The 27990-nt window shown below is 38.3% G+C and overlaps 2 protein-coding genes and 1 pseudogene across 3 annotated transcripts in view; all 3 read left to right on the top strand.

Annotated features, from left to right (window-relative positions):
* The window catches only part of LOC126955980 (SURP and G-patch domain-containing protein 1-like), a 187727-nt pseudogene extending 177041 nt beyond the window's left edge, over positions 1 to 10686 (top strand).
* Positions 1 to 27990, top strand: part of CDC42SE2 (CDC42 small effector 2) — a 1077748-nt gene that overhangs the window by 865901 nt on the left and 183857 nt on the right. The gene's annotated exons all lie outside the window — the stretch shown is intronic.
* Positions 1307 to 26648, top strand: LYRM7 (LYR motif containing 7). 2 transcript variants are annotated; one of them, XM_050792904.1, is made up of 5 exons: positions 1307 to 1567; positions 10614 to 10686; positions 12619 to 12689; positions 16233 to 16314; positions 26486 to 26648. In XM_050792904.1, the coding sequence occupies exons 1-5, from the start codon at positions 1550 to 1552 to the stop codon at positions 26554 to 26556; spliced, it is 315 nt and encodes a 104-aa protein (XP_050648861.1). In that variant the 5' UTR covers positions 1307 to 1549; the 3' UTR covers positions 26557 to 26648. The 2 variants fall into 2 exon arrangements, with proteins under 2 accessions (XP_050648861.1, XP_050648859.1); XM_050792902.1 differs by lacking the exon at positions 1307 to 1567 and adding an exon at positions 1585 to 1788.

The following is a 27990-nucleotide window of genomic DNA, read 5'->3' as shown; positions in this document are numbered from 1 at the left end:
ATGAGTCTACACTGAAAATGGGGGAGAGGGGATGGGGCACCTTTTAAATCACTGTCAGCATTCAGAAAGCACAATGCAAGGTACAAGATCATCTAGTTTATTGTTTCCTAGATAAAAGACAATATCCAGTATACTTGGCTTAATCGCTTCATTATGTTAAATGTTCTGCAAATCGAATGCACCTTAATTTAAAAAAATCGATTATCTTGTTTTTCTCAGAATGACTTGCAATAATTCCTTAAAATAACATAGATCACAGAGAAGGAAAAGGGCTTTGGAAATCCATTGGTCCAGATCTTTCATTTTTAATAAGAAGTCAATTTTACCTAAAAGTTAACCTGAAAGGCTATGGGGTAGGGAAGAACAATTATGCAAGAGGAACAACAGGAAAAGGTTGTGGCGTGTTAGTAATGTGACTATATATAGAGTTTTTTTCTTATTTTATTTTATTTTTATTTTTATTTTTTTGAGACGGAGTCTCCCTCTGTCGCCCAGGCTGAAGTGCAGTGGCCGGATCTCAGCTCACTGCAAGCTCCGCCTCCTGGGTTCACGCCATTCTCCTGCCTCAGCCTCCCGAGTAGCTGCGACTACAGGCGCCTGCCACCTCGCCCGGCTAGTTTTTTGTATTTTTTAGTAGAGACGGGGTTTCACTGTGTTAGCCAGGATGGTCTCGATCTCCTGACCTCGTGATCCACCCGTCTCGGCCTCCCAAAGTGCTGGGATTACAGGCTTAAGCCACCACGCCCGGCCGAGTTTTTTTCTTGATGCTTGCAAGGTCATAGGTTAAAACGCACTTAAATAAATACCTTATGATTGTTTCTGATTATGATGCTGCTGATTACCCATTTCTTACCTCTTTATCAGCAAAACCAAGGAATAAAGAGAGTTGAATAGGCAAAATATAAAGGGTAAGATTAGGCTTTACGGTCAGGCATAGCGGATTTGCATACCAGATCTCCATTTACTAGCTGTGCGAACTTCAGCGAGTACTTTAACCTAAACTTCTGAGGAAATAAATGAGAGAATATACGCATAAAATTTTTAGGAGTCAGTTGTTAGGACTTGGCTTTTATTTCTGCACATTTCCAAAGAGATAGTCGCAACTGGGAAACGTTAAAATAAAGTTATTTTACAGACGATCCTATACCGTAAACAGGAGGTAACAAAACACGGGTGCCGATGCCATCCACTAAATACAAACCCAGTCAGCCTAGCAGAGGATCCCTGCGCCGGAAGTAACTGTGCCCCTAACTAAAATGGCGTCCAGGTGATTTCCGTTCTCTTCTGGCCAGTAATTGGGCTCTGGGACTCCTCGCGATTTTACCAGTGCCCATCCGTTTAGCAAATGGCTTTGGGAAACGCCCGTTTAGCAAACGCCTTCTCCGTCCTTTGTAGGAGGGCGGGGCTAAAAGGGAGATGCTGTCTGGTGATTGGTTGTGGCGCGTTAGTAACGGGGCTACAGGGAGTTGGACAGCTCAGTCTTTGATTGGTTGCTGAGAGGCGGGGCTGGTCTACTGCTCCGGAGGTAGCGGCCGCGGTGAGGAGAGCCATGGCACAGGCAGCCAAGGTGACAGGGCCCGGGAAGGGGTGGGTACGGTGCCGTCGGGGAGGGTGTGTTCGCGGCCTTGAGAAAACTCTCTGGAGTCTCTGGAGGCTGGGGCTCCGGACCCTTTTCGGAGGATGTGGCTGTTACCCCAGAGAAGCCAGATGACCAACTCCGAGGGTTTGTGCAGGTGCGGAGGAGAGCGGGAGGCACCAGTGTGGTTCCTACTTCTTGGTACTAACTTGGTACGCAATGTTTATCCATGATACAAATCCGCGACTTGAGTTCCGCCCTCTTTTCATCTTCAGACCGAGTGTTTGTCTGAGGGACCCATTTCACATCCCTGGGAAGTATAGGAGACGCCAGAGGCTGACCTGAGCAACAGCAGTTCAATGAGGTGAAAAGTTTATTCGGATAAACAGAAGGTGCACAAAAGTCTAGCAGCCAAGGAAACCGAACCCCAACAAAATTACTTGTCAAAAGTAACATAGCAATACAGAGCAGGGCCTGGTGAGACCTGAGCTCACTGAATGAGCTTGGGATGTGGTGGCTGTGCTCCGATCATCTCTCTGAGTACCTACCTGGTCTCAGATTCATTTCTCACACCCAAGCATGATGCACGTTCCTGCCCAGCGCACAATTCTCATTGGCAGCCATCCTTTAACGTTTAACATCAGCATGGCCAATTGGGATCTGTAGTTGTCACTGCCTGAAACATAAACATGGGGAAATGGCCTGTTATAATATGGTGAAGTTAAGCAGTTTAGGGAATCACCAAGCAGCCCTCGTGTACTTTTGTACATAATGTCACAGGACCAATAGAAACAGAATTGCTCAGGGTTATTCATTCAAAAATTTCTTTGAATATCCATAATAGCTATTATTATAGCCAACAACCAGCAGGCTATATTATCTAAGCATAGTGGATGCAGCAATAAGCTGAACATCCTTGCCTTCATAAAGAAATCTAGCAGGTGGGGAGACCTTAAACAGTTATTTAATTACAGTTGTAATAAATGCTGTGATTTGAAACTACAGTGTTTTGTGAGCATATAACTAGGATTTCACATAAGATCTCTCAAGGGGCTGGGTGCAGTGGCTCACACCTGTAATCCCAGCACTTTGGAAGGCCGAGGCGGGAGGATCACATGAGGTCAAGAATTTGAGACCAGCCTCGGCAACATGGTGAAACCCCATCTCTACCAAAGATACAAAAATTAGCTGGGCATAGTGGCGGGTGCCTGTAATCCCGCTACTCGGGAGGCTGAGGCACAAGAATTTCTTGAACCTGGGAGGTGGAGGTTGCAGTGAGCCGAGACTGTGCCACTACACTCTAGCCTGGGTGACAGAGCAAGACTTCACCTCAAAAAATAAGTAAATAATCTCTCAAGGAAGTTCAGACCTGACGTTTGATTAGAAATTAGCTACAGTAGAGAAAAAAGCATTCCAGAAAGGGCAACTAGCACATGAAAAATCCTCGAAGTGGGGATTTGGTTGGAAAACTTGGATACAAATGAAATTAAGTAGGATTCATTCCCAAAACACTTTTGGTAGAGCCTACAATGTATAGAAGGCACTTATGCTACATGTGGGAAGATACAAAGGTGACCAATCCAACAAGGGTGACAACAAGACCCTATGTCCAAAAAAAAAAAAAAGAGGAAAGTGAAACCTAGCACAGAAATTATAACCCTTAAAATTAATCCATTATTCAAGAAAATTGAGGCGAAAAGGCTGTTACTTGTCCAAGCTTACATTAAGTGACAATCTCAGATTCAAACTGATCTGACTATAAAGAATCCACTTTTCATCTACACTGCCTAAATCTGTCCAATCAGTATAGGTAAATAAGGAAGATAATACAGTCTGTGACCTGGCTTTCTGCATTTTAATAAAAGTTTATCTGCTGCAAGGTAATGTTAACTCCAATAGTGCTATGGCAATAATGATAACATTTTCTTACACTAGTCCTCTTAAATTAGGGATGCTAATTTGTTGTACTAATGGTGTACTTTAAATAGCATATAAAACCATTAGGTTTACTTACTTCTCATTTTTTAAATCCCATGCAACATATCTTCTCTGCTCTTGCAATATTACAGTCCCTGGGATTCTATGATGCTTGCAAAGTCCGTATTTTTACCAACAATCTCTTCAAGGCAATCCAGGCTTTTACTATCAAGCACTCAGAATTATTCCAGCCTCTACACATTACTCAATCCAAAGCCACTTCCAGATTTTTAGATACAGGCATACCCAGGTGATGCTGCGGATTTGGTTCAAGGCCACAGCAACAAAGTGTATATTGAAGTAAAGCGAATAACCCATGTTTTTTGGTCCCAGTGCATATAAAAGTTATGTTTATACTATAATGTAGTCTATTAAGTGTGCAGTAGCATGTCTTTAGAAAGTACATACGTTGGCTGGGAAAGGTGGCTCATGCCTGTATCCCAGCCCTTTGGGAGGCCCAGGCGGGTGGATCACGAGGTTAGGTGTTTGAGACCAATCTGGCCAACACAGTGAAACCCTGTCTCTACTAAAAACACAAAAATTAGCTAGGCGAGGTGGCGGGCGCCTGTAGTCCCAGCTGCTCAAGAGACTGAGGCAGGAGAATGGCGTAAACCCAGGAGGCAGAGCTTTCAGTGAGCCAAGATCCGGCCACTGCACTCCAGCCTGGGCGACAGAGCGAGACTCCGTCTCAAAAAATAAAAAAATAAAAAAATAAAAAAATAAGGAAGTACATACCTTAAATAAATAATACTTTTTTTGCTACAAAATGCTAACAATTATTTGAGCTTTCAGAAAGTAATCTTTTTGCTGATGAAAGATCTTGTGTCGATGTTGATGACTGCTAATTGATCAGATTGGTGGTTGCTGAAAGTTAAGATGACTGTGACAGTTTCTTAAAATAAGACTACAGTAAAACTGACCACATTGGTTGACTCTCTCACACACAAAAGATTTATCTGTAGCATGCAATGCTGTTTGATAGCATTTTACCCACAGTAGGGCATCTTCCAAAATTGGATTCAGTCCTCTCAATCCCGGCCACTACTTTATCAACTGAGTTTATATAATATTCTAAATCCTTTGTTGTTATTTCAACAATGTTTACAGCATCTTCACCAAGAGTGAAGTGATGTGAGTGATGATCTTCATAAACTCAAGAATCCACTTTCTTTGCTTATCCATAAGAAGCAGCTCCTCATGCATTTAAGTTTTATCGAGATTGCAGCAATTCAGTCACATCTTAAGGCTCCACTCCTTATCCTAGTTTCACTTGCACTTTCCACATATCTGCAGTTAATTCCTCCACTGAAGTCTTGAACCCCTCAAAGTCATCCATGAGTGTTCAGATAAGTTTCTTCCAAATGCCTGTTATTGTTGCTATTTTGACCTCCTCTCTTGAATTCTCTGAATGGCATCTGGAATGGTGAATCCTTCCCAGGAGGTTTTCAATTTACTTTGCCTAAATTCATCAGAGGAATCACTATCTATGGCAGCTATAGCCTTATGAGTCTTTTAAATAAGACTTAGAAGTCTGGCTCACGCCTCTAATCCCAACACTATCGGAGGCTGAGGTGGGCAGATTGCTTGAGTTCAGGAGTTCAAGACAAGCCTGGGCAACATGGCAAACCCGTCTCTACAAAAAGTAAAAAAAATAGCTCAACATGGTGGCATGCGCCTGTGTGCCCAGCACCTTTGGAGGCTGAGGTGGGAGGATCGCTTGAGCCCAGGAGATCGAGGCTTCAGTAAGCCATGATCGTACCACTGCACTCCAGCCTGGGTGACAGAACAAGGCCCTGTCTCAAAAAAAAAGGACTTGAAAGCCAAAATTACTACTTGACCTTGACCTGTGGGGCTGCAAAATGGATGTTGTATTGGCAGTCATGAAAACAATATTAATTTCCTTTTACATCTCCATCAGAGCTCTTGGGTGATGACGTGTGTTGTCAGTGAGCAGTAATATTTTGAAAGGAATCTTTTTTTTTTTTTTTTCTGAGCAGATCTCAACAGTGGGCTTAAAATATCAGTGAACCATGCTTTAAACAGATGTGCTTTGTTGATTTGTAGAGCACAGGTAGAGTAGATTTAACATAATTCTTAAGGGTCCTAGGATTTTTGGAATGACAAATTATCATTGACTTCAACTCAAAGTCACCAGCTGCATTAACTCTTTTTTTTTTTTTGTGACGGAGTTTTGCTATTGTTGCCCAGGCTGGAGTGCAATAGCGCAATCTCGGCTCACCGCAACCTCCGCCTACCGGGTTCAAGTGATTCTCCTGCCTCAGCCTCCCGAGTAGCTGGAATTGCAGGCATACGCCACCATGCCCGGCTAATTTTGTATTTTTAGAAGAGATGGGGTTTCTCCATGTTGGTCAGGCTGGTCTCAAACTCCCGACCTCAGGTGATCTGCCTGCCTCGACCTCCCAAAGTGCTGGGATTATAGGCGTGAGCCACTGTGCCCGGCCTTTTTTGGGTGTTTCTTTGTTTGTTTGTTTGTTTTGTTTTGTTTTGTTTCAGACAGGGTCTCACTCTGTCACCCATCCTGGAGTGCAGTGGCGTCATCTTGGCTCGCCACAACCTCTGCCTCCCAAGCTCAAGAGATCCTCCCACCTCAGCCTCCTGAGTAGCTTGGACTACAAGCACCCTCCACAACACCTGGCTAATTTTTTTTTATTTTTTGTAGAGACAGGGTTTGGCCATGTTGCCCAGGCTGTTTTTTTTGTTTTTTTTTTTTTTTTTTTTTTGTTTTTGAGACAATCTCGCTCTGTTACCCAGAATGGAGTGCAGTGGCATGATCTCGGCTCACTGCAACCTCCACCTCCCAGGTTCAAGCAAGTCTCCTGCCTCAACCTCCCGAGTAACTGGGATTACAGGTACCCACCACCACGCCCAGCTAATTTTTTATATTTTTTAGTAGAGACAGGGTTTCACCATGTTAGCCAGGCTGGTCTTGAACTCCTGAGCTCAAGCGATCCACCCCCATCAACTTCCCAAAGGGCTGAGATTACAGGGGTGAGCCACTGTATCCAGCCTGCATTAGCTTATTAAGAGCTAATTAAGCTCTTATTAATAAGAATATTTCACATTTTACTTCCCTGTTCATGAGTTAATAGACATTTAGGTTATTTCTGTTTTTTCACTATTATGAATAATACTACCATGAACATTAGCATACATGTTTTTATGTGAACATATGTTTTCATTTGTCTTGAGTATATACCTAGTAGTAGAATTTCTGAGTCATGACTGTAGGTTTAACTTTTTTTAGCATCTGCCAAGCTGTTTCCCAAAGCAGCTGTACCATTTTAAATGCCAAACAGCAAAGTATAAGAGTTCCTATTTTTCCATGTCCTTGTCAACTCTTTTTATTGACTGTCTTTTTTATGGTAGCCATTCTACTGGGATGAAACGGTATCTCATTAAGGTTTAGATTTTTATTTCCGGATGGCACATGACATTGAACATTTTTCCATGGCTTATTGGCCATTTATGGTTTTTTGCGGGGGGGGAGGAAATATCTATTCAAATCCTCTGACTGTTTTTATTTTTCTTAATTTTATTTTAGATTCAGAGAGTGCATATGCAGGTTTATTACGTGGGTAAATTACATAATGGTGAGGTTTGGGCTTCTAGTGAACCCATCACCCAAATAATGAGTATTGTACCCAGTAGGTAATTTTTCCACCCTCAACCCCTTCCTATCCTCCTCCCTTTTGGAGTCTCCACTGTCTATTATTTCCATGTTCTATCCATGTGTACCCATTGTTTAGCACCTACTTATAAGTGAGAATATGCAGTATTTGATTTTCTGTTTCTGAGTTATTTCATTTAGGATAATGGTCTCCAGCAGCTGCTGCAAAGAACATGATTTCATTCTTTTTTAGTATTCCATGGTGTATATATACCACATTTTCTCATTTGTGTCCTATAAAGCAAACAGCTGCCCTCGAAGTTCTATTAGCACCTAGTACTTTAACATCTTTGATGTTATTATTACTATAAAAATTACCCACAGCTGAGCCCTTTAAGTACCTTATATGATCACATTTTTTCCCAATTCTTCATCTTTAAATTAATAACTGCCTTTTTCAAATGATTACTTTTAAAAAATCCTTTAATAGATATCCTAGATATCTATTCCCAAATTCTAGGCAAAACCAGTCTACCAGTTTCATTTTTCCTAGCAATACCTTTTCTGGAGCAATTCAGTCTTTTGCTATAGTCCTGCCTAGTTGCTTTCTAGTCTGCCTGCACAAATGTTGACTAGCATTTGTCCTTCCCCATGGTCTTTTATTCTCCCATGTTAGACCACCTGTCTCCTGGGTTCCCATGTCTTTTCCTTTTGTGGTTAATTTCTTTATTTTGGTGGAGCATATTCTTCTGTAGCCTTCCAATAAAGTGTGTATGACAATAAGAGACTTTGCATTTCTGAAAATATGTATTTGCCCTTGTCTTTGAGTGATAGTGTATCTATGGTGTTCTAAAGCAGACATTTTTTCAAAACTTGAATATGTTATTCCATTGTCTTCTTACAGTAGTGCTATTTAGAAATCAGGTACCATTCTGATTTTTTCCATCCTTTACATGTGAACTGTTTTTTCTCTGAGATTTTTCTCATCAGCATCACACTGAACTTACATAATGCTGTGCTGTGTTATGAGTTTTATGTTGAGCATTTGATGGAACTCTTTCTATCTTGTAATTAATGTGCCTTACTTGGTGAAATTTTTTTTCTTCCCTTTTACCCAAATATTAAGTGAAAATTTTAAAATTTCTTCCCTTGCTTTTCTCTCTTCTCTCTTGTTGGCCCTTCTGCCAATCTAGCTGTTGGGCCTTCTCCCTTAATTTTCTTATCTTCCCTCTCCTCAATTTCTGTTTCTGAACTTTTATTCTACATCTGGGCAGTTTTTCACAACTTAACCCTTACTTTCACCTGTTTGATATCCAAGAGTTTTTGGGAGTTTTTGGAATGTTCCTTTTTAAATTTACTGTAGTTTTTCATTGATGTTATTCCATCTCTGCAATAACATGTTTCTGAGGAAGTCTTTTATGACTGCTTCATTTTTGTTTTATTTTTAAGTTTTTTTGCTCTGTTTCTTATTTCTGTTTTCATGTCTGCCTTTGATGTAATAGGTTTTCTAATATATGTAAAACACTTAAAATAGTGTCTAGCACACAGTATGCTTAGTAAATGTCAGATGTTATTTGTAGAACAGACTGGAGGACAGGAGGGTGTGGTGGCAAAGTGACAAACTTTTATAAGTAGTCTAAGAGATGGGGAGTGCCTGAACGTAAGTGGTTTTGTTGATAGAGGATATAAGAAAGATTACAGAGACATTCCTAAAGTTTCCACAACAAGAGTAAGGTAGAATAAAAGGATGGCCTACAGATTTCTGGCTTCAGAAACTTGGTGGCCTCCAATAAGTAAAATAGAGAAGAGTAGAGGAAGAGAAATACTGAGAGAACAATATTGAGTACCTTTTTGGACTTGAGAGTGTGAAGTGACCTCAGCCTATCACTAAAGCCTCTTCACAATCTGTCTTTTACCAAAATGCCAGACTCTTTTCTTTTCTTTTTTTTTTTTTCAATATAGACTCAGAATATTCGTAAGTCTCAACATTTCACTTGTCTTTTATGAAACAGCAATTAGAAGGGCCAGGCACAGTGGCTCACAGCTGTAATCCCAGCACTTTGGGAGGCCGAGGTGGGCAGACCACCAGGTCAGGAGTTCGAAACCAGCCCAGCCAACATGTGAAGCCCCATGTCTAATAAAGATACAAAAAATTAGCTGGGCGTGGTGGCACGCGCCTGTAATCTCAGCTACTTGGGAGGCTGAGGCAGGAGAATCACTTGAACCTGGGAGGCGGAGGTTGCAGTGAGTCGAGATCGTGCCATTGCCCTCTAGCCTTGGTGACAAGGTGAGACTCCATCTCAAAAAAAAAAAGATAAAGAAAGAATAGCAATTAAATTTGTCTAAATTATCTAAAACATCTTCCTTCTGTGGCCTCTTTTAAGATGCAATAAATTCTTACTTTTGTATATGTGTGTGTATGATATTAAGAGCAGATTAAAACTTCAAGAGGTTAAGAAAAATGAGAACAGATACATACCAGACTGGTAAAGTAGCAGACTGGTTTTTAGCATGAGGATTACTAACTTTTTAACCGTCCTTATATTGTTTTATTTATTTCAAATAACTTTGTATTATTTTTGTAAATAAGGCTAAAAATGTTTTTAATGTAGAGATAAATAATCAAAGGAAAGTTATTTTGGCAAGTCCTGGTTTTCACCAACTATTTTTGAAAATAATCTTTGAAACAAACAGAAAAGGAATACTGTTTAATCCTTGTAATATAATTTGTGTAAAATGTGAAGTGTTTTCCTTTTGAGGTCTGAATTCTGATTTTCTTTTGCTTTTTCTTTTCTTTTTTTTTTTTTTTTTTTTTTGAGACAGGGTCTTGCTCTGCCACCCCGGCTGGAGTGTAGTAGTGCAGTCAGAGCTCATTGTAGCTTCAACTTCCTGCACTCAAGCAATCCTCTCACCTCAGGCGCCCAAGTAACTAGGACCACAGACCACCATGGCCTGATTAATTTTTAAAAAATATTTTGGCCGGATGTGGTGGCTCACGCCTATAATCCTAGCACTTTGGAGGCCGAGGCAGGTGGATCAATTGAGGTCAGGAGTTGGAGACCAGCCTGGACAACATGGTGAAACCTTGTGTCTACTAAAAATACAAAAATTAGCCGGGCTTGGTGGCAGGTGCCTGTAATCCCAGCTACTCGGGAGGCTGAGGCAGGAGAATTGCTTGAAACCAGGTGGCCGTGGTTGCGGTGAACCAAAATCATGCAAGATCATGCCACTGCACTCCAGCCTGGGCGACAGAGTGAGACTCCATGTCAAAAAAAAATTTTTTTTTTTTTTTGTAAGGATGGGGGTCTCACTATATCACCCAGGGTCTCGAACTTCTGGGCTCAAGCAGTCCTGCTACCTCAACTTCCCAAAGTACTGGGATTACAGGCGTGAGCCACTGTGCCAAGCCTTGAATTCTGATTTTCTTAACAGGTTTTACAGCTCTTTAAAACACTGCACAGAACCAGACAACAAGTTTTTAAGAATGATGTCAGAGCATTAGAAGGTAAGTATGTTCTTTACCCTTTTGGAGCCAGTCTACTTTTTAGATGACTACTAATCTACCTCAGAAACCCTGTGTGGTCAAGACCCGTCTTAGGGAATGACCTTCACTGCCTCTCCCTAATGTCTTTTTAAAAGATTAGCTTATATTACACTTATTTGAGAAATATCTACTTAAAGAAAAATTTTTAAAGATCAAGTCTTCATAAAGAGTGGGTCAGAAAAAAAGGCGAGGGACCAGAATTTCAGTGTTTATCATTGCTTGCCTTATATTCACGCCATTGAACTTTCTGTTACGTAATCAAATTTTCACACTCTCTAGGGCCAGATATTACCACGTTGTTAATGTCTCATGTCAGTTTAAAAGAGCAGCTGTGAAAGAGAATCCATTCTAAATGATTCCAAATTCAGTATCTCCCTGTTTTAAGTAGTGTCTATCTTATCTGGAAGTCACAGGCTCTGAAATTTAGGTTCTGTGTTATTCATGTTCAGTTCCACTCCTCATATATTTCTAAACCTCCTTAAGAGTGCACCTAGGTAAAGTGTCCCCACTATTTCCAGGGATTTAAGTTTTTGTAACTCATCAAAAATAATTTCTGAATGAATAAGATATATGTATTGTATTATATGTAGTTTACATGAATTCCTGATTTAATTCTTGTAACATCTCTGTGAGATAATCGCTATTATAATTCCTATTTTTACAAATGAGAAAATTGACAAAATGTGAAAATATTTGTCCCACATCATACTTAGTAAGAGGTGACCTGGGATTTAGCCTAAGCAATCTGATTCAAAAGTCCAAACTCTAAACCACATTACGTATTGAAATATATGCAACATAGGCAGGCTCAGTGGCTCACACCTGTAATCCCAGCACTTTGGGAGGCCGAGGCAGGCGGATTACTTGAGGATTAATTGAGGTCAGGGGTTAGAGACCAGCATGGCCAACATGGTGAAACCCTGCCTCTACTAAAAATACAAAAATTAGCCAGGCATGGTGGCACACACTTGTAATCCCTTGAGGCAGGAGAATTGCTTGAACCCAGAGGCAGAGGTTGCAGTGAGCCGAGATCACGCCACTGCACTCCAGCCTGCGCAACAAAGCAAGACTCCATCTGGGGAAAAAAAAAAAGAAAAAAAAAAAAAATATATATATATATAAATAAAAAACATGTATATGTATATATATGTATGTATATATACACACACACAACATAGAAGGAAGTTTTTATAGTAATTATCAACATGGAATATTTTTGTTGCTTTAAATTTTTTAAGTGGAATAGTTATAAGAACAGCTAACAATTTGTTGCATATTTGCTAAGCACTTTGTATGGATTGTTCCATTAAATGCTCACAGCAGCACAATAAGGCCAGTGAGATTCTATCGAAGTATGCTGCTATAATGATATCAAACTCTCAGTGGTATATGTAAACAAAAGTTTTATTTGTCACTCACTTTATATGTCAGCCAAGACACTTAAAATTTTACATATATGTACACATATATCCTGTTTGCTGCCAATCTTTGTGTACCTGTGTTATGTAGTTTAACATACTTGTATATTGAATTTTACCATCTTAAAAAAGCATTTTAATAGAAATCCTTAGATTTATAAAAATAAAACATTGAAGTAGATTTATTATAATTCAGTAGGTGTAGGTATACAAATGAATTTGAGAGTAAAAATCAGTGAAAGAAAAAATATTAGAGTGCCAAAGGTTTATAGTAGATTTACCTACAAACTTGTCACCCTGTCAAAAGCTCTCCCAGAGACTTCATTAATAATTTCTTGTTCTTATGCTATGTTGTTTCATGAGGGCAATTTCTATACTAGAGAAGTAGCCATTCATATTAAATAACGTATAAATTATTGAGATAAGAATTATAGATTACAAAAGCAAGTAACTATATGTATTTTTCTCCTTGTAGCAGCCAGAATAAAGATAAATGAAGAATTCAAAAATAATAAAAGTGAAACTTCTCCTAAGAAAATAGAAGAGGTACAGTAATTTTTTCAATTACAGTAAAATTTATACAATTATCTTGTCAAAGAGGAAATGATGAAGATAGAGGGATTATGTAAAATAAAAACTATTACTTGATAGTTAAGGCCATCACAACTGTAGATAACCTTCACTTACTTGGTATGGCTCACCTCCTCAGGGTTGTCTGCCAACACCAAAATACAGCAAGGTACACCATGAACAGAACATGGAAATAGCCATGGTGAAAGCCAGAGCAGCTGAACAAACCCAGGAACCTACAGAAATTCTATCTTCACTTAAAGCAAGTGACTGAAACTAAAGAGAATCAGTGTTGTAGTAACTCAACTAGAGAAGTAAACTAATTTTTAAATATATATATTGATTAATTCATTTTAAAATAATAATTTCATTATATGTTAAAAAGTAACATGATATTTATGAAAAATAACTATTTAAAAAAATTTAGTGAGAAGAGTGGTACTGGTTTTTTTGTTTTTGTTTTTGTTTTTGTGGGTTTTTTTTGAGGTAGAGTTTCGCTCTTGTTGCCCAGTTTGGAGTGCAGTGGCATGATCCCAGCTCACTGCAACCTCCACCTCCGGGTTCAAGCAATTCTCCTGCCTCAGCCTCCCGAGTAGCTGGGATTACAGACCCATGCTACCACACCCAGCTAATTTTTGTAGTTTTAGTAGAGATGGGTTTCACCATGCTGGCCAGGCTGGTCTTGAACTCCGGACCACAGGTGATCCACCTGCCTCAGCCTCCCCACATTCTGAGATTACAGGCATGAGCCACTGTGCCCAGCCCCCTGCAATATGTTTTTTAGGTTGAAGTATATGAAGAAAATTCAGCCTCACACAGATTTATAATTGGAAAAGAGTAGAACAGCCTTTTAGATCATTGTGATTTTTTCTTTTCTTTATTTTTTTTGGGTAGAGATGAGGTCTCGCTTTGTTGCGCAGGCTGGTTTCAAACTCCTGGCTTAAGCGATCCTCCTGCCGTGGCCTCCCAAAGTTCTGGGATTACAGGCATAAGCCACATAATTCTGAATATTTTTTAATACTACACCTTGACATGTGGTAATTTCTTTTTTTTTTTTTTTTTTTTTTTTTTGAGACGGAGTCTCACTCTGTCACCCAGTTAAAGGTTAGTTTCAGTGTGCAACTCTGTTATCTGTCAGACCAATGGAATTTTTTGGAGAGGGGGGTTCCAAGATTCATGCAGACCACCTCCTCCTCATCTCCTCTGGCCCCCCCAATCCCTTGTTCCTCAACTAGCCTTGTTTCCAGTCTTACATCTAGGACTTGGCTGAGGAGACCCATTATTTTCTCCTTCTCTGCCCTGTTAAGCCCCTTCCCAGGTGTCAGGAGGTGAGGCTTTGCTCTCCCACAGCCCTCTCCATGGCAGTTAATTACAGCTCCCTCCTTTTGATGCTCAGACCAAAAACCTTGGTGCTTTCTTGACTGCTTTTCTTCTCTCACACTTATATCCAATCTGACAGCAAATCCTGTTGGCTTAAATCTCAAAATATTATTATATACAGAACTCAGCTACTTCTCATCCTCCCTGTCATTATCCCTGAGTCCAAGCCACCATCATCTCTCTTGTTACAACAGCCTCCTAATGGGCCTCCTGCTTTCAGCCTCACTCCCTACAGCCTATTCTCAGTACTGTTAAAGACAGAATAAACCTTAAAAAAAGAAAAAAAAGGCATATCTCAGCACTCTGCTACTCACAACCCCATGACTCTTCATCTCATTCAAGAAAAATCTAAAGTGCCTAACATGACCTACAAGACTGTCTGTGATCTGACCTTTGTTACCTTGCCACCTCAGCTTGAATCACATCCCCCTCACTCCCGATCTCAGCCCCTTCTTTGAGGGTCCTTGAATTTACCAAAAAGTTTCCTCACTTAGGGTTTTTATGCTGTTGCCTCTTCTTGGGATTTTCTCTCACATGCCCTCAAAGCTTCATTTAGGTAGACCAATGAACTTTAATTGATATTTCCCTGTGAATGGACTTTTTACCCATGCATGATTTTGTAACATCATGCAGTGATGATTTAGAAAATACAGGTTCATTAAATACTACAGATCTTCCAGATGTTTTCATAGTTCATTATATATTTTTAAGTTACATCTATCAATGCTAATATCCATCTCATCAGAAAAATCTTTAAGGCTGGGCACAGTGGCTCACACCTGTAATCCCAACACTTTTAGAGGCTGAAGTGGGAGGGTCCCTTGAGCCCAGGAGTTCAAGGCTGCAGTGAGTTATGATTACACCACTGCGCTCCAGCCTGGGTGACAAAGCAAGACCTTGTCTCAAAAACAAAGCAAGAAAAATATACTGAAGTATTGTGAAGCTGTCAAGCTTACCCTGGCAGATACGAGTTCTCCAGAATTCTGATATTTGCTTGAAAGCGTCAGTTTTGTCATTGTAGCAAATGCTGTCAGTTGTTTTCTTTGAAGTGACACACTCTCACACTCTTCTAAGAAAATGTCTGCCAAATAGCTAAGTCTGAATAATCTTAATTCGTCAGTGGTTCTGTCAAGTAAAAAATGGTATTTTGATGGAGAAAGCTCTACTGCTCACAACTCAAACCATGCAGAAGGCTGTAGTGTTTTGAAAGTAATTTTGACCTCATAGATCCCTGAAAGGGTCTCAGGGTCTCTCAAGTACATTATTATTTGATGAGGTCTGAAACTCAAAGAGGTGATTAACCCAAGGCCATATACTTAATTAATGATACAGCCAAAGTTGGAGTTCAAGTGTTCTGAACATCTAACTCTATAAAAGATTCAACTGCCCTCCCAAAAATGTGCATTTTAAACATACTTAAAAATACACATTGTAACAAAAAATACTCTAAATCTGTTTGGAAGAAAATATAGAATTGATAGATAAAAGTTAAAAATATATGCATATCTGAGCTTTCTATACTACTAGGAAAGGTTATAAAAAGTTAAAAACGGTACAGTAGTCCCCCTTTATCCTTGGGGGATACATTTTAAGATCCTCAGGGGATGCCTCAAATCTCAAACCTCAAATTTGATAGTACCAAATCCTATATACTATGTTTTTATTATATATACTTTTCTATGATAAAGTTTAATTTATAAATTAGACACAGTACTCTTGTGCTTTGGAGCCATTATTAAGTAAAATAAGAGTTACTTGAATATAAGCACTGCAGTGTGGCAACAGTCAATCTTGATAACCAAGATGGCTACTAAGTGACCACAGGTGGACAGTGTATACAACATGGATATGCTGGACAAATAAATGATTCACATCCCAGACAGGCTGGAGCAGATGGCATGAGATTTCATCATGCTACTCAGAGTGGCATGTGATTATAAACTTATACATTATTTATTTTGGGAATTTTCTATTTAATATTTTCAGACTGCAGTTGACCATGGGTAACTGAAACTGCAGATAAGGAGAAACTACTGTATTACCTGAAAAGAAATTATAGTAAAACTATCATTTTCGAAAACAGTACATTCATATGAAACACCTAAAGGACTTATTCTATTTGTTTGGTTTTCTTAACAGCTAATGAAAATAGGTTCTGATGTTGAATTATTACTCAGAACATCTGTTATACAAGGTATTCACACAGACCACAATACACTGAGTAAGTAGAATTAAAGAAAAATGGTTTAACCGTACTGTGTTTTAAAATATTGAATAATTATAGCACATGTAATGCTGAGTGGTAAAACAGCTTGATTTTGCCAGGCAATGTGGTATATAGCATATATATTTTACAAGGTTATAGTCTATCATATTGAATTATGAAACTTTGTTTTACCACATTTGTTTCCTTTTAATTAATTTTTATTTTTTGTTTTTATCTTGTTATATTTCAAAACTAATTACAAAGACAGTACAACTATATATTTTTATCATATTTATTTACAGTTCTTAATTTTTCTGGCATTTATCACTTACCTAGACTATTTCTTTACCTTTTACTCTATAATGACTTTTGCTTTTCATTTTTTGGTTTTTTTGAGATGGAGTCTCACTCTGTCGCCCAGGCTGGAGTGCAGTGGTGCGATCTTGTGTCGCTGCAACCTCCACCTCCTGGATTAAAGCATTTCTCATGCCTCAGCCTCCCAACTAGCTAGGACTACACCACCATGCCCAGCTAATTTTTGTATTTTTAGTAGAAACAGGGTTTTACTATGTTGGCCAGGCTGGTCTCAAACTCCTAACCTTAGGTGATCCACCTGCCTCGGCCTCCCAAAGCACTGGGATTACATGCATGAGCCATCATGCACCTGGCCTATAATTAGTTATTTTAATTCAGAAGATTTAGGATTATAGGAAATGGAAATATAGTTGAGGATCCTCCATTGTACCTCAAGACTCCAGATGGTGCTTCAGCAAAATCTCATTTCACATAACATTGTTTTTGTTCTCTAAAGTATCTTTGGGGACAGTAACAACAAAAAGATGACATACAAAATTGTTGGCCAGGTGCAGTGGCTCATTCCTGTAATCCCAGCACTTTGGGAGGCCAAGGCAGGAGTCTCAGTTGAGCCCAGGAGTTCAAGACCAGCCTGGGCAACATGACAAAACCTCGCCTCTACAAAAAATACAAAAGTTATCAGGATGCGGTGGTGCACACCTGTAGTTCCAGCTAGTAGGGAGGCTGTGGTGGGAGGGTCACTTGAGTCCAGGAGGTTGAGGCTTTAGTGAGCCGTGAGTATGCCACTGCAATCCAGCCTCGGTGACAGAGTAAGACCCTGCCTCAAAAAATATATATATTGAAAGGCTTTGTTTTTTAAGCAGACTATGGAAGTATAACACACAAACAAAAAAGTACTCAATTTTTAATTGTATAGCTCAGTGAATTTTCATAAAATGAAATACCCGTGTAACTAACATGCACAACAAGCCACCTGTAAAAAAAAATTGGCCTTTCTGATGGATATGTGGTAGTAACACATTGTGATTTTAATTTATATTTCTCTGGTAACTAATGAACTACAAGGACCTCTTCAGTTGTTTAGTGGACATTTGGATATTCCTTTTTATGAAGTGCCTGTTTGAGTCTTTTGTCCATTTTTCTAAGGGGTTATCTGCCTTTTTATTGTTGATTTAAAGGATTTCTTTATATGTTCTGAATATAGAAATTTGGTGGGTATATGTATTACAAGAATCTTTGACTTTGTGGCTTTCCTTTTCACTTTGGTAGTGTTATCTTTCTATGAGAAGTTCTTAATGTAGTCATATTTTGAATTTTTTAATAATTAGTGCTTTTTAATTCTATTAAAGAAACCTTTGCCTAGCTCAAGCAAGATCGTGAGGAGATCCCCCTATGCTTTCTTCCAAAAGCTTTACTGTAGGCTGGGCACAGTGGCTCACACTTGTAATCCCTGCACATTGGGAGGCCGAGGCAGGTAGATCACTTGAGGTCAGAAGTTCAAGACGAGCCTGGGCAACATGGTGAAACCCCATTTTACTAAAAATACAAAACTTAGCCAGGCATGGTGGCGCATGCCTGTAATTCCAGCTACTCGGGAAGCTGAGGAAGGAGAATCACTTGAATGTGGGAGGCAGAGGCTGCAGTGAGTCAAGATGATACACTGTACAGCCTGGGCAACACAGTGAGACTCCATCTCAAAAAAAAAAAGGTTGGGCGTGGTGGCTCACACCTGTAATCCCAGCACTTTGGGAGGCCAAGGCGGGCAGATCGCTAGGTCAGGTGATCGAGACCATCCTTGCTAACACGGTGAAACCCTGTCTCTGTTAAAAATACAAAAAATTAGCCAAGCGTGTTGGCGGGCGCCTGTAGTCCCAACTACTCAGGAGGCTGAGGCAGGAGAATGGCATGAACCTGGGAGGCAGAGCTTGCAGTGAGCCAAGATGGCACCACTGCACTCCAGCCTGGGTGCATCTCAAAAAAAAAAAAAAAAAAAAAAAAAAACCTGTATTGTTTGATCTTTTCCATTTGGTTGTTTATATCAACTAGAGTTGGTTTGTATATGGTATGAGATGTGGGGGGTCAAGATTTATTTTTTTACATGTGACTATCCAGTTGATCCAGCAACACTTATTGAAAAGACCACTCTTCCCCCTACTACTCTACAGGATCACCTTTGTCATAAAAATCAAAGAACTATATAGGTGTGCATCTGTTTCCGGACTTTATAATCTCTTCAATCTGTTTTTCTGCCCTGCATCATATACTATAATGTCTTGATTATTACAGCCTTATAATAGATCTTCCTACCTGGTAGTATAAGTCCAAAGGGCTTTTAAAGTTACTTTTATTTAATGGGGACTTATCAGAAATTATTAGATCTTGGGCTGAGCACTGTGGTTCACCCCTATAATCACAGCACTTTGGGAGGCTGAGGTGGGCAAATCCCTTGAACTCAGGAGTTTGAGACTAGCCAGGGCAACATAGTGAAACCCTGTCTCTACCAGAAATACAAAAAATTCACCAGGCATGGTGATGTGCGCCCATGGCCCCAGCTACTCAGGAGGCTGAGGGGGGAGGATCACTTGAGCCTGGGAGAGGATGTTGCAATAAGCCGAGATCACACCACTGCACTCCAGCCTGGGTGACAGAGCCAGACCGTCTCTCACAAAAAAAAAAAAAAAAGAAAAGAAAAAGAAATTATTAGATCTGAGTTATTGTTTTTGTCTTTTGTCTTGTTTTCTTTAGATGGAGTCTTGCTCTGTCTCTTAGGCTGGAGTGCAGTGGTGTGATCCTGTCTCACTGCAACCTCTGCCTCCCAGGTTCAAGCAATTCTCCTGCCTCAGTCTCCCGAGTAGCTGGGATTACAGGCGTGTACCACCACACCTGGCTAAGTTTTGTATTTTTAGTAGAGACGGGGTTTCACCATGTTGGTCAGTCTGTTTTCAAACTCCTGACCTCATGATCCACCTGCCTTGGCCTCCCAAAGAGCTGGGATTACAGGCATGAGCCACTGCACCCGGGCTTTTTTTTTTTTTTTTTTGAAACGAAGTTTCGCTCTTATCACCCAGGCTGGAGTGCAGTGGCATGATTTCAGCTCGCTGCAACCTCCACCTCCCAGGTTCAAGTGATTCTCCTGCCTCAGCCCGCCAAGTAGCTGGGATTACAGGAGCTTGCCACCACGCCCAGCTAATTTTTGTATTTTCAGTAGAGACAAGGTTTCACCACGTTAGCCAGACTGGTCTGGAACTCCTGATCTCAAGTGATCCACCTGCCTCGGCCTCCCAAAGTGCTGGGTTTACAGGTGTGAGCCACTGCACCTGGCTGATCTGAGTTATGTTTGTAAGGGCAGAAAACACAGTTAATCCTAAATTTAAGACGTGTAGTCATCAGTTTTTATCTTAATAATGATCTTTAGAGTTTCTGTGTAGTATAGCCAACATTTTATACAGGTAATCACAGATATATATTATTTTTATCACATGAATAAAGTTTTAGGTTATTTTAAATAACTAAATTTAGTATCTATATTTCAAATGCCTTGTTTTAGATATAACAGTATTGAATATTATTTAGATTTCTTTTTATCCTTGGGTTTTTTTGTATATTTTAATTTTCCCACAGAATTAAATATTTTGACTCTTTTATGAGTATTAATACATAGTGCCTTAATAATAGCCTCATTCTTTCTGTGTGTGTTTGTATATTTATACATATATATACACACACACATATACACACATACATATATACACATATACACACATATATACATATATGTAGACATATATACATATATATGTATAGCTTCAAAATATAAGAAATTTGATTCCTTAATCTCTCTTTCTAAAAGTTACTTTAAGCAAAATTCCTCCAAATATTTTAGCAGTGTCTACACTGTCACATAGAAATGACCAGAATTAAAATTCTGCTTCTTATTTAGAAAATGGAGAGTTGTGATTATGTGTTTCTAAAAAAATCATATAATGTCTCAAAATGAAAATAGAAATAAAAAGTAATAAAATGAAACTTCATTTGGAAGATTAATCACCCTGTAGCGTGAATTCTAAATCCATCTCTCTTTTTCTTCCATTCAAATAGTATCTACAGTGAAAAGTAAACATTGAATCCCAGCAGGAACTCCTTATCTTAAATAATTTCTCATTTTTTATTTTTTTAAAAAATCACTTCCAGACATCTCTCAAAAGGAGACATACAAATGACCAACAAGTATATGAAAAAATACTCAACATCAGTAATCACGGAAATGAAAATTAAAACCACAATTAAATATCATCTCACCCCAGATAGAATGACTGTTGTCAAAAGGACAAAAAATAACTAATTCTGACAAGGATATGGAGAAAGGAGAACTCTTATACACTATTGGTGGGAATGTAAATTAGGATAGCCATTATAGAAAACAGTATAGAGGGTCCTCAAAAACTAAAAATAGAACTATTGCATGATCTAGTAATTCCTCTACTGGATATGTATCCAAAGGAAAGGAAATCACTGTATGCAGGAAATAGCTGCATTCTCATGTTTATCGTGGGCACTATTCACAATAGCCAAGATATCAACCTAAGAATCCATCGATAGATGGATATCCATCGATAGATGGATAAAGAAAATGTATATATACATATGTATATACATATATACACACACGCACACACACATATACACACACAATGGAATATTATTCAGCCATAAAAAGAAGGAAATCTTGTCATTTGTGACAACAAACATGAACCTGGAAGACATTGTGTTAAGTGAAATAAGCCAGGCACAGAAAAACAAATATTGCATGTTCTCACTCATGTGGAACCTGAAAAAGTTCAACTTACAGCAACAGAGAGCAGATAGTGGTTACTAAAGGCCAGGAAGGGTCAGAGGGGGATAGCTAGAGGTTGGTTAATGGGTCCAAAATTACAATTAGCTAGGAGGAATAAGTTCTAGTGTTCTATAGCACTGTAGGGTAACTATAATTAACAATTTATTGTATATTTTCAAATAGCTAGAAGAGCAAATTTTGAATATTCCTAACAGAAATGATCAATAACATCATACATATGCTAATTACCTTGATTTGATCATCACACATATACATGCATTGAGCTATCACTGTACCCCTTAAATATGCATATTTAGTATGTATCAATTAAAAATAATAAAAGGAAAACATTTACTTCCTTTATCCTTGCAGGTGAATTCAAGGTTCTTTATTACAAGCATAATTTCATCATTTGAAATAATTCCTTATTTTTAAAATCTTTAAAAAATATTTTGGAAACTGTTTTTCTTTCCAAATATTTTCTGCTCTTTCTTTTTTTTGTATTACCTTACGTGCATGAATTTGTATAAATCATAATATTTCATTCATATCATTCATCATTGGTCTAGCATAGCCTTTAACTATGACTTAGAAAAATACTTAGGTTATTCATTATTCTATACTTGCTTTCTGTTTGATTATTGACATTTGTCAAAACCCTCTTTCTAATGTGGATATTAGTCACCTGGTTACAATGTTGGCCTTTGACAAACGTATATCATTCATACAAATTTTAAAGATGGTCCCAAGGAAACCCAGGACTTCAGGTCATTATTTTTTATGGTACTTAGTTTTTTAATAGGATCCATATTTTTTAACTTCCTCTCTGGCATATGTGTAGAAAAAATAGGGATGTACTTCTAAACGAATGATACAGTTAAAAAAACAAAAAGCTCCAAGAAGCTGTTCTTCGGATGTATTTTAAACTTCTGCCTTTTGGTTTATTTAGATTTGTCATTGTCTAAAACTATCTTATGGTTTGTGTTCTAAGACATGTTAATGTGACTCAACAAACATTGAATCGCTGTTATGCTAGATGTCAGGGATAGAACAGTGGGCAAGACAGATATGGTTCCTATCCAGTGGAACTTAGAGTGCTGTGTAAAAGAGAGACAATTAAATACACAGCTACAGTTCGTGCAATGCCATGATAGGAGGCAGAGATTGTTGAGGCACATAAGCAGAGCTACAGATCCAAACTTGGTGAGCTAGGGACAGGTTCTTGGAAGAAAACACTTTTGTGTTACAGTTTCCCTAATTTGAAGTTACCATTTATGTAATATACATAATGTGCTTGAAATATTTAGAAGTGTTTCTAGAACTTCAGTGTGAAATATTTTAATGTCCTTTAAATTATTTGGATTCAAAATATCTCTATGATTATCACACTATTATAAACTATGCTATCCATAATAATTTATTTTAAAATTTTTATCTAAATTTGTATTTTGGTCCAAAATTGAGATAAAGACTTTATTTCAAGGAATTGCTTTTTGGCCGGGTGCCAAATTTGAAGCTTATAAAGTTTTTGAGTGAATTTTATTACCAAGAAACCCCAGGCCTGGCTAACTCTTTTCACCTCTTAAGGCCACCCCTGGATCCCTAAACTCCTATTACCAGGAAGTAGACTATGAAAGCTTTTAAAGCCCCAAAGAAGGGCATCTTCCCCAATATCTCCACCTTAGAACAATGAGGCTCAGCGGAACCTAATGGAAAAACTAGCACTGTAACCAAACATCCTTGATTTCAGTCTGGATGAGACTTTAGGGGACAGGTAGTGAGTGGATGTATTCTACAGATGGAAAGAAGGATGTATATGCATTTTGCATAGCCAAAGGCGGGGAGGTGCTTGTTGTCTCTCCAGTATCTATCCTCCTGTTCGCTCTCTTTTTTTTTTTTTTTTTTTTTTTTTTTTTTGATAGAGTGTCCTGTTGCTCAGGCTGGAGTGCAGTGGCACGATCTCGGCTCACTGCCACCTCTCCCTCCCGGGTTCAAGCGATTCTCATGCTTCACACCTCCTGAATAGCTGGGACTACAGCTTGGGCAATCCAACCGCGTTGGCCTGCTAAAGTACTAGGAGTATAGGTGTGAGCCACCGCACTTGGCTTCTCCTGTTCTTTTCTACTAACTGAAAAATTGTGTTCAGGGTGCAATGTACCAAGCAAAAAAAAAAAAAAAGTTATTTTCCAGACCATGTGACACCTTTCTGGTCTATATAAACCCTGTCTATTGGGTGTTACTTCCAAGAAAGTCATTGTTTTCCTGTTTAAAAGGAATAGGCTGAGCTGGCACTCTCGTTTTGCTCTTTTCTCTTCTCTCTTCTTCACATCTGGAGTGTAGATGTGATATGACAGCACCAGTGAAGACAAAACCACTCATGGAAGGTAGCAGAACAGAAAGAGAGAAAGAGCCTGGGTCCTTAGTATCACTAAGGACAAGCACTAGCCCAGAACTGCCTTAATCTGTATTTCTTTTTTTTTTTTTTTCTGAGACGGAGTCTAGCTTTGTCACCCAGGCTGAAGTACAGTGGCGCGATCTCGGCTTACTGCAACCTCTGCCTTCCGGGTTCAAGAAGTTCTCCTGCCTCAACCTCCCTAGTAGCTGGTGCCCGCAACCATGCCCAGCTAATTTTTGTATTTTTAGTAGAGATGGGGTTTCACTGTGTTGGCCAGGCTGGTCTTGAACCTGTGACCTCGTGATCCACCCACCTCGGCCTCCCAAAGTGCTGGGATTACAAGCATGAGCCACCATGCCTGGCCTTTAATCTGTATTTCTTGATAATATGAGAAAAATTAAATCTCTTACTTATTTAAACCAGCTTGTTGGACTTTGGTTATTCAGAGCTGAACATACTCTAAAATGATATGGGTGTATTTAACCATTTATTTTTCCATTCTCCCATAAAAGTCTTGTTTCACTTTTGTAACACATGACGTTATACTATAATTTGTTGTTTTTCTAGCTGTCTTTTCCATTAGATTGTGAGCTCCTTGAATCTGAAGAGACTATTATATATTCACCTTCATATCTTAATTTCTTGATGTAATGTCTAGCATGAAATAGCCACATATAGGTTTGATAAGTGAAACAAATTATTGCCATTTTTAACAAGTTAAAACGTACACTACAATTTATTCTCTGATGAAATCTCCATGGGTTTGGTAAAAGCAAGCAAGATATAAACAATTATTAAATAATAATTATTTAACTGCTTTTCATTTTAGTAAGCCAAATTTATCATCTGGCTAATAAGTCAGCTATTTTTAGTCAGACCAGTTGTTTAATTAAGTGAAATATTCAGTTTGCCTTTTGGGTTGAATTTGTTTTAGTGTTGTCTTCTTTTTTTTTTTAGAGAGAGTCTCTGTCTCCTAGGCTGGAGTGCAGTAGCGTAATTATTGCTCACTGTAACCTCAAACTCCTGGGCTCAAGCAATCCTCCTGCTTCAGCCTCTTGAGCAGCTGGGAATACAGGTGTATACCACCATGCCCAATCTTCCCACCTCAGCTTCCCTCTTTTTTTTTTCCTGAACTTTCTGAGAGTAAGTTGCAGACATAATGCCTATTTACCCCAAAATGAACATTTTAAAAATTATGACAGCCCATTTGGGTCTAGATCTTCTGGAGAAATACTTTAGAGTATATTTCTTCAAGATCCTTCAATGTGTATTTCCTAAATATACAAGGACATTCTCTAACGTAACTGCAGTATAATGAGCAAAACCAGGGTATTAACATTGATGCAATGCTATCATTTAAATCTTTCCATTTGTCCTAATAATGTCTTTTATGGCAAAAGGAAAAAAAATTCCCTGTGGACCAGTATCCTATTGGGGATCACACATTGCATCTAGTCATCATGTCTCTTTAGTATCCTTATTCTAGAGCAGTCCTTCAGTCTTTCTTCGTCTTTCATGTCCATGATGTTTTGAAAAGTATAGGCAGGTTATTTTATAGAAGGTCGTGTGAGCATTTTTTGATTGATAGCTCATCTAGATTCAACTCTTCTAGAGAAAAGAGGAAGAAATCATGTATCTCCTCAAAAATTTGGAACTTTTTGTTTTTTTTTTTGGGGGGGGGGATGGACTCTCACTGTATCGCCCAGGCTGGAATGCAGTGGCACCATCTCAGCTCACTGCAACCTCTGCCTCCCATGTTCGAGCGATTCTTGTGCCTCAGCCTCCCAAGTAGCTGGAATACAGGCATGCACCACCACACCCAGCTGATTTTTTTTTTTTTTTTTTTTTTTTTGGTATTTTTAGTAGAGATGAGGTTTCACCATGTTAGTCAGGCTAGTCTCCAACTCCAGACCTCAAATGATCATAGCGCCTTAGCCTCTCAAAGTTCTGGGATTACAGCCATGAGTCACCATGCCCAGCCAAAAATTTGTGTCTTAAGAGCTTTATCTTGACTCCAGCAAGATGTTTTACCTAGGACTCAACAGGTTTTTGTTGTTGTTTTAGGGTATTTGTCAATGTGGGCACTATTGGCATTTTTGACAGGACAGTTCTTCACTATGCCAGACTGTCCTACACATTACAGAAGGTTTAGCATCTCTGGCTCCTGCCCACTAACTTCCAGTAGCATTCTCCAGTAGATGTGAACACGCAAAACACCCTCTTTTAAGAACCATTGTTATATAAAATTTAGAATCTTTAAATTAGGAGACCAGTCTTGCTTTTCATATAGTAGATAGTATAAGCAAAATTTCCAATTGTTTTCATTATCAGTAATTGGTAATTAAATGGCAAATAATAGAAGTTTTAGGTGAATTCTCTTCAGTTATTTAATTTGCTATATTTAATAATAAAGGGTTAAGTGGATCATATATGTTTTTATATAATCTGAAATGAGAATGCTATTAATTCTAATTAGAGTCAAGGATGCCACCTTAGATATCAGCTGAAATAAAATATCCCTGTAAGATTTATCTTAAAATTAGATATTTTACTAGTACAAATTTTAGGGGGAAATGAGTGTCCTTGCATTTAATTCTAATTTTAGTGATGTTAATTATTCTCTTTTTTTTGTTTTCTTTCAGAACTGGTCCCTAGGAAAGACCTTCTTGTAGAAAATGTGCCATATTGTGATGCACCAACTCAGAAGCAATGAGTTTTCTAGAATACAACAAGTCTTTGCACTTTTTAACTTTAAAATCTACAACTCTGGCAAAAGTCCTGGAAATGCAGACATTTTTCTCTGAACTGACATATTGAAAATGAATGAATTACGGAATAGCTTCATATTTAAATTTCATGTTAAAAGGTCATTACTGAGAACTAAAGAACATAATTAAGTATTTCTAAAGGAAATTAGATAAGAAAACATTTCATTTTCATTGAAAATCAAATTTCATAAAGCAAAATAAACGCTTAGGGAGATATATTCACTCTTTGACCTTGATGAGTATTTGGTCTTACCGTAGCTATTTGAGAATGTGGTGCTTTTACAAATTGGTGAGTTTTCCTGCCATGTGAAATGCAATTATTACATTTAAATTATTAGATTAAAATGATATTTAGTCCTAAAAAATATTAAATTAGTCAAAAAAATCACAGTGTGTGGCAGCTCTCTACAGAAAGTGGCCTTTGTTTTCTAAAGCACTGGGATTATTTCTGTAGCTAATATATAATTGTACAGTTTCTTTTTAGAGATAGAGAGTATCTCTGTGTTCTTATAAAGACTTTTTTTTATCAGTCTTCTGAAAATAGATGAATTCACCTAGGGTCACTATGGAATAAAGAAATCCTAATTTAAAGAGGAAATAGTGGCCTTTGATCAAACTAAGTAATATGGCCTTAGTAAAATTAGCTGTATTTAGACCAAGTTAGACTTTACTGTGAAATGTAGTAGGTGTCTACATTCTCTTCGTTTTCATTAATGAAACTTAAATGGCTTCTCTTCTTCCACATGTCCTGTCCTTGAGAAGATGGGCAGTATCACAAAAGGGCCTGGCAGTCTACCATCTAACACTAGGAACTGTAAAATCCTGTTTAATATTCTTGTTGTTTCTCTTTTATCTGTGTATCTTTGCCATTCTATTTTCTCAGTGAATAGCATGTTTTCTCCCATTCACTGATAAATTCTCTCATTTGATGATGATACAGGGTTTTTAATTTTTGCAAGATTCTCAATGCAAGCATTGTTATGTATCTAGAAGTTATACCTAGAGAAAAATGAAAGTTGTTTCAAATTTGAAATTTGCCCTTGTAAGAGAATGTTGAATGTCATCACACTATATAATCACTATATAAATGTGCTGACTTACAGTTATTTTAGTGTCTATATGACATATTTTGAGGAAAGTTGGCTGATGTTATTTAAATTTAATATATATTCTATATTTTAGTGTTATTTAATATTTTATCTATGAGCTTTTTTTCTTTAACCTGACTTCCGTGGTTCCATTTTTCATTCACATTAATTTAAATAACTCCAGATTGCTTTCTTATAGTCATTATTAGTAGCAAATGAGATTAATAATTCACATGGTTATTAAAGATAGTGGCTTAGAGATTTTAAGACTTATTGATATAGGGCTGGGCA

This window comes from Macaca thibetana, chromosome 6 (genome assembly GCF_024542745.1).
Source record: "Macaca thibetana thibetana isolate TM-01 chromosome 6, ASM2454274v1, whole genome shotgun sequence".
Classification (NCBI taxonomy): Eukaryota; Metazoa; Chordata; class Mammalia; order Primates; family Cercopithecidae; genus Macaca; species Macaca thibetana.
Note: the sequence above shows the minus strand (reverse complement) of the source record. Positions and strands in the feature narration are given on the sequence as shown.

Excerpts from the sequence above, each read along its gene's own strand:
- LYRM7 (XM_050792902.1), top strand. The coding sequence starts at position 1,681 with ATGTGGCTGTTACCCCAGAGAAGCCAGATGACCAACTCCGAGGGTTTG. Across the intron at positions 10,687-12,618 it reads TGATGTCAGAGCATTAGAAG|CAGCCAGAATAAAGATAAAT; the intron begins GTAAGTATGTTC and ends TTCTCCTTGTAG. Across the intron at positions 12,690-16,232 it reads CTCCTAAGAAAATAGAAGAG|CTAATGAAAATAGGTTCTGA; the intron begins GTACAGTAATTT and ends TTTTCTTAACAG.